The sequence below is a fragment of the Polistes canadensis genome, unplaced genomic scaffold (assembly GCF_001313835.1).
Source record: "Polistes canadensis isolate GaletaPanama2010 unplaced genomic scaffold, ASM131383v1 scaffold_451, whole genome shotgun sequence".
NCBI lineage: Eukaryota > Metazoa > Arthropoda > Insecta > Hymenoptera > Vespidae > Polistes > Polistes canadensis.
Genome location: NW_014569998.1, coordinates 21,967 through 30,780, shown reverse-complemented (window position 1 = coordinate 30,780; position 8,814 = coordinate 21,967). Strand labels below are relative to the sequence as shown.

The 8,814-nt window shown below is 27.8% G+C and overlaps 1 protein-coding gene across 3 annotated transcripts; it reads left to right on the top strand.

The window, feature by feature from the left end:
• Nucleotides 1–2,429: 2,429 nt before the first annotated feature.
• Nucleotides 2,430–7,514, top strand: LOC106792500 (poly(A) polymerase type 3). 3 transcript variants are annotated; one of them, XM_014758943.1, is made up of 12 exons: nt 2,430–2,987; nt 3,383–3,696; nt 3,855–4,098; nt 4,361–4,465; nt 4,542–4,692; nt 4,781–4,992; nt 5,094–5,391; nt 5,530–5,706; nt 5,797–5,918; nt 6,029–6,199; nt 6,295–6,393; nt 6,717–7,514. In XM_014758943.1, the coding sequence occupies exons 2-12, from the start codon at nt 3,443–3,445 to the stop codon at nt 6,768–6,770; spliced, it is 1,887 nt and encodes a 628-aa protein (XP_014614429.1). In that variant the 5' UTR covers nt 2,430–2,987; nt 3,383–3,442; the 3' UTR covers nt 6,771–7,514. The 3 variants fall into 3 exon arrangements, with proteins under 3 accessions (XP_014614429.1, XP_014614430.1, XP_014614431.1); XM_014758944.1 differs by having other exon boundaries at nt 6,295–6,443; XM_014758945.1 differs by lacking the exon at nt 6,295–6,393.
• The last annotated feature ends 1,300 nt before the right edge of the window (nt 7,515–8,814 follow it).

The window sequence follows — 8,814 nt, the reverse complement described above, 5'->3', positions numbered from 1 at the left end:
AATATATTATACTTATACACGAAATATGTTTACGAATTAACAAAACAATCGATAATTTCGATTCAGTATACTAATCATTGTATATTAATTAATATTAGGTAGACTTTCAAAATTTATTTTAGATAAAAGAATACAAACTACTAACTTACTCCAACCTTTGTATGCTTTACCCATTAAACATGAATAATGTAATACTGCATTTGGTAAACTCCTATAGGAAGATAAAGTTAATTGTTGGTAAAGGTAAAAAAAAGGTCATTAAAAATTTTATTATTGATCTATCGATTAATAGGTTTCCCCCCCCCTCAAAGCTATTATTCATTTTATCATTAAGTATAATGAGTCACGTTAATATTAAGATAAATAATTCTTAGGGAAAGTTTTTCAATATTCTTGCAACAATTTTTCTAAATGTTATTCTTATTCAGTTATCTTTTTATCGTTTTATATACAAATTGTTTTCTTCGATTTACGAAAATTAATTTTTTACTATGAGTATTTTTCCTTTTTCTATATTTCACTTTTCTAACCATCGTGATCACAAAGTATTTTTCTATTCTACCATCTAATATTATTTCACTATTTTATCTTAGGGATTCACCTGACAGGTAGTATGACTGTTTCCATGGTAAAACTGGCTAATCAGTGAATACACAATATTTTAATATACATATAAAATATAATATTTGTGAATTTTTTGATTTAACGCGTCATCTAACAATCCTTATTAAACGAATCAACGTTTTATCCGAAAAATGTCAACGCAAAACGTTTATATAACATGCTACACGTCTCGTATCGAATTCAAACGTATTTGATTTTATTTGTAAAGGGATCTTTTCAACCGAACCCAAAGCGAAACCGAATCATACGCGAATATACATATATATATATATACATGTACGTGTAAAATCCTTAAAAGAGAAAAAAAAAAAGAAAAAAGGAAAAAAAAGGAATAAATAAAAAATACGAAAGAAAAAAAAAAAAATTAACGAGATTAAAATACCATCGTAATGAAGACGAACGTGTGAAACAAGGGGGGAGGGAGGGAAAAAAGTGGCCATTTTTATTTCACCCCTTCGGATAATTAAAATGCATTTCCTATGAGAATCATTTTAAAAGCGAGAAATCATTTTAACTAGACGTAAAACCAGATTTGTGCATATGAAATTCTCTTATATAGAAAAGAAACAAAAAAAAAAAAAAGGAAAAAGCAAAATAACGAGATTAAAAATTGCACTTTCTAATGAAGACGAACGTGCGAAATAAAGGAGACGCCATTTTGTTATTAACACACTTTCGAAATATATATATTTATTATATAAAATAAGTTTTTTCTTTATCAAAATTGTTCGTCTAAAAATAACAATAAAATTCGTGAATTATTTTAAGATCATTTAAAGAAGAAAAAATTCTCAAAAAGATTTGAAATATAGCCTTAAAACCTTAGCCTAAGTTCCCTTATTCTATGTTTGTCTTTTTTTGTTTTTAACCCTTGGAATTTGATCATGGACTACGCATCAAGAAACTAAATTTTCTTATTTGTTTAAGTATTACATGTTTAAGATAAACAAAAAATCAGATTACTTTGGAATTGCATAAATAAATATTTGAAATTTAATGACCCTATTATAATCTTTGAAATAATGTAAAAATTCTTTTAACGAAGAAAAAAAGAAAATAGATAGATAACTAATGGGAGAAATGAAATATCCTATGGTAACGAGAATTAAATGAGATGAGATAAAGATTTAGAAAAAAATACATCATTTTTTTCACATTAAGACACAATTAAGTATATTCTACGTAACTTTTATAATATGTATTCTACATAAAAGGTAGATATTTAATGTTTAACCAATTTTTTAATATCTAATACTTCATAGTATTATTTATTTTTGATTACAAATATGATATTCACTTTTAGTAAGCAAACAAATTTTTCTTACATAAAGTTTTTAACCTAACGTAGAAGAGTTTTCATTAAAATAAAACCTTTAAATTTTATATTTTCCAATATAAAAGTTTCTTTTTTTTTAATTCAAAATTTAGTATGTATATACTTTAAAATTGTAAGGAAGATATTCTTGTACATAATAGATAATTAAAATGAAAAGATAAATATATATACATGTAACCAAATAATAGATAAGTATAAAATAAATGTAAAAAAATTATTACCTTTCGAAATTATTCTTTTTTTTTCTCCAGAAAGACAATATTTGTAATTATCTTTTTCTTGCATCACTAAAACTTTTCGAACTTTTATCGATTTATTCCGCAATATTATCGATATCAGTTCGATAATCGATATAATTATCGATACTAGAATGAAATAGTTCAATAAAGATGGCACTACAATCGAGAAATGACGCTAGTAAATTCCCCATCTAGTATAAAAACATTTCATGCCCATAGCAAGCCGTCAGAGGACGCCATGTTTATGGTGTAGGTGGTATAGTGCGAGAATACGTGTTATTCATTATTTTCGACAGAGAGGAAAAAAAAAAAAAACGCGAGAGAAAGAAAGAAAGTAAACGAAAACCGTTACTTTATTTATTTACACCATTAAAGATAGTAGAAGACATCCGGGGTGTATTAATGGGTGGTTTTCAATAAACAGTGCTCGATTATTTTCACTTAATTTTCTAATATTTTCTTTCATTCGTCAATTCGAATGCAGCTCCGACGCGAACTGATCTACGAACTGCGGATATAATTATTTATGAATTATTCTTCCTTTGCTCACAATTTGTTTACAAACTTATCGCATTGTTGTTTTACGATTGAGCCAATCATTCATAACGTGCGTCTTACGTTAACAATATCAATTCCGTTTAAGGAATTGTTTGAAATCTTTTATAAAGACCATCCTATGCTTTCTTAATGCAGACATTTCGGGTTTTTATAACCTGATTACGCGATCTAAACGTTCGCTTTGTAATCTTATCCAACATGTTTCTGGATCTTTGACAGAACAGTAAACGGTAAGAATCAGAAGAAATTCTCCCTGATTCTTTTTTATCTTCAATTAATTTACTATCATTTCATCTCCGTCAAATTGGATACATTCATTTGGGATATTGCCATTTTTCTTTTGCCCTCTGAAAATTTTCATCATTAAAAAAATGCTAGTACGATTCTCTTTTTACTATTATTAATGTGTTTGTAATATAAATGTTTATTTTGTTTATGTGTTTTTTTTTTTAAATTGTATTTGATAAAAAGGATTCGCTTTCTTTTTTTGTCACATTGTATACTTGTCTCTCTGTCTCTTTCTTTCTTTCTTTTTATATTTGTTGTTGTTGTTGTTGTTGTTGTTATTGTGAAAGATAGTAAACAATTATTAAGATTATTAAAAATGAATTATTTTGATTTGCAGGAAGAACAAGAGAGAGATAAAGAAGAAGCAAAACGATTTCGAAAAGAAGAAATCTCAAATATGTGGGGATCCCAATCGGTTAACTCTAATTCGAATTCCAATTCTAATTCCAACTCTAATTCTAATTCTAATTCTAATTCGACATCGAATGAAAGGAAAGATAAAACTAGTACATTAGGTATGACATCGGCAATTAGTATGGCCGAACCAAAACCTACCGACTATATTAGAACTAATGAATTAAAGGAAGCTTTAAAACCGTATAACGTATTTGAATCAGAAGAAGAACTTAATCATAGAATGGAAATATTGAGGTAAGATTTTATTTTAATTATTAATTGAAAGATAACATGATATTATCTATTAATATAGATATACGAGAAAGATTTATTATTTGAGATCTCAAATATATTTTAATCTATAACAAATATTATCTAGATATTAATATGTTACTACATTTTTAATTTCACAGCAAATTAAATACTTTGGTGAAACAATGGATTAGAGATATTAGCTATGCTAGAAATATGCCACCTAATGTTGCGGATAACGTTGGTGGAAAAATATATACTTTTGGTTCATATAGATTAGGTGTTCATCACAAAGGTGCTGATATCGATGCCTTATGTGTTGCCCCGAAACACATATATAGATCCGATTATTTTTCTTCATTTTTTGATTTATTAAGAATGCAAGAAGAGGTCACTGATCTAAGGGTATGTATAAATGAATAATCTGATTACTATATAATATTGCATTCATGTCAATATTATCTTTTCATCTAAATACAGAATAGTAAGTACTGTATGAATGAATATTATCAAGTCTGCGATTTGTTTGTTTCTAAATAACTGTTATGATTCATGTTTACACTGTTGTTTGTTTACTTTATAACATGAAACTGTTACACTTCATGTTTACCAAGATGTTTTTTAAATATGCTTATATAATTAACTATGTTTTGTTTTGTTTTTATAGGCAGTAGAAGAAGCATTTGTACCAGTTATCAAAATGAAATTTGATGGTATTGAGATTGATATGTTGTTCGCAAAATTATTGTGTAAAGAAGTCCCAGATAATATGGTAAGCGTAATTTATTTATATATTGTATAATATAAATTGTAATTTTGTAATTTAAAATATTAATTTATATTTACAGGATCTCAAAGATGATTCTTTATTGAAAAATCTTGATCAGAAATGTGTAAGAAGTTTAAACGGATGCAGAGTAACAGATGAAATTTTGCGTTTAGTACCTAACATAGAAAACTTCAGATTGGCTCTTAGAGCTATTAAATTATGGGCTAAACGTGAGTATAAACAATATTTATTTGTTTAAAGTTTATTATAGAAACATTTATAAACTAAATGGTTTTATCTTATATTTATATTTTTCAGGACACGGCATTTATAGTAACGTTTTAGGATATCTCGGTGGTGTGTCATGGGCAATGCTCGTAGCTCGAACATGTCAACTCTACCCTAATGCTGTAGCTGCAACATTGATTGAAAAATTTTTCCTTGTATTTTCTCAATGGAAATGGCCACAGCCCGTTCTTTTAAAACAACCTGAGAATTGTAACTTAGGCTTTCCAGTATGGGATCCAAGAGTAATTATTTACCATACTTTAATATAAATATTGTTCGAGAAAAAAATTGTAGGATTTTTTTAAATATATTAATTTATTAATAATATTTCAAAATTTTACAGGTTAATATGTCCGATAGATATCATTTGATGCCAATAATTACTCCAGCATATCCACAACAAAACTCAACATTTAATGTTTCTGCATCGACTCGAAAAATCATGCAGCAGGCTTTTGACGCTGGTTTAAGAACAACCGAAGAAATAATTACTGGAAAAGCTACGTGGGACAAATTATTTGAACCATCACAATTTTTTACGACATATAAACATTATATCGTATTGTTGGCCAGAAGTTTAACACCAGAAGACCAACTTGAATGGTGTGGACTAGTCGAATCTAAAATACGTCATCTTATAGGTAATATATAATAATAGATATAATCAAGATTATAAATTCAACATTTTTCATTAATTTTTCGAATTATTTTAATTCATTAATTAACATAGAATTTGATACATGTTTATTATTGAATAAAATCCTGATTATTATAAACAGGTATACTGGAAAGGAATCCTCATATCCAATTGGCGCATATTAATCCAGAAGTTTTCTCACCATTAAAACCAGAACCAGACAGACAATGTTCTATGTGGTTCATCGGATTACTCTTTGAATTGAGTGAAAACTTAAACATTGATTTGACACATGACATAAAGACATTTGTCGACACGAGTAAGTAAAAAATCTCATAGTTCCTAATAACCAATTACTATATTAAAATGATCTATATGAATCTTTAATCAATCTTTACTATGATATCAGTTGAAAGGCAAGCCGAAGCAATAAAAATGTTGAAAGATGGAATGTGGATAGAAGTTAAACATGCGAGAAGAAGAGATTTAAGTAAATATCTTCCTGCTGCATTATTAAAAAAAGAGAAGAAGGTTTGTATATTTGATTTATATTCTCTACTTATAATATGCTTCCTTCTTTATACGTCGAGATTTAATTTAAATATTCATTAAAAAAAAATATGTTATATGTATTTATTTAGGCATCTGTTGGCAATGCTTATCACAATGGAAATATTGCTGGAAATGGAAAGAACGGCGGTGTATCTTCCAGAAATCAAGAAGGCGTTAGTAGGAAAAGATTATCCGATCAGAGTCTTGAAACTAATGCAAAGAAACGAAAAGTTGTCGAGAATGAACAACAAGTACCACAGGTAAATTTTAACTTTTTGATAGGCGATATATAGATAGGTGGTATTATCAGAATATTATGTCTGTGTATTACCGTACGTTCGAATAAAATGTTCAGGCGGAAGACGGGTCGTTAGTGGTTCAGTCATGCGGAGATGATAGCAACTCTGGCTTTAGCTTGGAAGAATACAAGCAGACTGTAACAACTACTAAGGACGTAAGACATTGTACATATAATGAACAATAGACATCATTAAACAAGATTAGGTAACTACACGTAAATCTAGAGAATAGTAGGTCAGATTATTTCAGAGCTATTTAGGAAAAAGATTATATTGATGTTACAATATAAATTATCTGCGGACAAAGGTAAGAAGCGGATAATTGAAATTTAATAAGTCCTTACCAATTCTTCCGCTTCTTTTATATGCTTTTGTTTTTTTTTTAAAAATATACGTCGCTTTTTAAATACAATATTTTTCAAATTTATATACTTAATTAATCAAATCTAAATGTATTTTTCGCGTTAAAATGTTACAGGAAGGGCCTACCGATGCGTCTACAGAAGCACAAGATGGATATGAATGTACTTGACCAATAAAAAGTTACTACCTCACACCGATCCACAGATGTTCTTCTGGGCCATCTAGACTGTAAGCACTTTTCACGCAAAACCATCCACCGTTCACTGTAATTGTCCCACGTTATGTAAAAGCAAAACAATTGTCATATTAATATCGAAGAAAGAAAAAAGAAAGAAAGAAATTATTAAAAAAAAAAAAAAAACACAAAAAAAAACAAACAAAAAGAAAGAAAGACAGAACAAAAAAAAAAAAATGAAGCAGCTACCCGTTGGAATCAATCGATGAGCGATTGTACGAGAAAGACGACGCGCTATAATCTTAGGATTTATAGAATTATTGTCATGAGTCAATGGGAGCAATTAGGAACACAACAAATATCTATACGATTTATGCCAGTGTCAGTGTTTTTTCACTTGATCGCTAAATATAACGATTTTGATTTAATAATGACTAAGTGAAGATTTTATCGCTGCCCTCTTCAGACTAATATTTTTATTTTTTTATTCTATTTTGTATATAATATATATATATCTATTAAGGTAATTTCTTGGCCGCATAAAAAAGACAATTCAAAGTCTAAGGAAATGCATTAAAGTAGAAGGTAAACAAAAATAGCAATATTATGCAAAGAGAAGTATATATATTCTTGTACACGATACATTTCTTTAGCTAATAGAGATTTAATATAAAAGTAATCGTCTTTTTTCTGCTATATCTCTTAAAACGTGCCAAGCTTTATAATTTAGCTTTAAAATAAAAGAAAAACAAAAAAAAAGGAATAAAATATAAATTCGAATAACAAAAAAAGACAAAAAAGTGAAAATAAAAAAGATCTTTCCTTGTAAATAGTCGAATTCAAATATATAAACGTCGTATAAGAAAAAATATGACGATGATAATAATAATAATTTATATTTCTAAAGTTGGACATATAAATAATGTCTTAGCTTTTTTTTCTTGTTATGCAACAAAGCTATAACATTATTTTTATCGCATTTCAACTTTAGAAATATATGATTATGGATGCACGACGTTAGTTTTTCTTAATTTAGTATAATTTGTATAAATAATGCGGTAAGAGTTTATAGATTTCGAATATAATGTTTTATTTAAGCGCGAAGGAAACTTCTTCTTCTTCTTCTTCTTTTTTTTTTTTTTCTTCCTTGTATTTTTTAAGTGACCAAAGGGCGTAGAGTTTTTTCTTTGGAACTTTTTCTTGAAAATTTTGTCTTATCTTATATATGTAATAATATGGTCTCTTCACGGTGAAATCGTCATGCTATTATCAGAATCACTGGCATTGGCATAATACATCTGTGTTTCATTTACAGATGCTACGAATAATATGTAAAAGTTAACTTTGTACGGTTTCTGTAAACGAAACATCTTTAAGTAGACCATTGACTATTTTTGTTAAATATTCTGTTACACAAACAATATTTCGTATAAAATCGCTTTTTAGTTTCTATTCATCTGTCCTTAATTAGTTTTTGTTTTTTTTTACATGTTAAAAACTATCTTCAGTCCTTAATTATCTGTGTATAAAGTTGTAATCTCTTTAATTCCCGATTCTTTCTGACCAAACACACCACACACTGATCAATTTTCGATAATTTTTTTTTGCAATCTGTGTTATAGGCATGTCCCTCCCCCCCCCCCTCCCAATCTTCTTTAATATTTTCTAACAAGCGATTTTATTTACGACCACATTATTTTCATGATACATATTGAATGTATAAAACTAATTGTAAAACAAAAAACAAAACCATAGAAATAATTCTTATGGCGTCATGACTACAATGCGAGAAAAGAGAGAAAAATCATTATTCAATTATATTTCTTTTCTTTTCTTTTATTTTCTTTCCCCAAGATCAATTTGTTTCTATCTCTTCTCGCATTTGTTCTTACGTATTATATGTCCACTGTAAAAATGATATTTTCACTCTCTTTTTTCTTTTCTTTTTTCCTCCCTTTCTCTATTTTAATATTTTTCTTTTGCAAATTTACAAATGTATTTGTTTTTTTTCTCTTCTTCTTTTTTTTTTTTTTTTTTT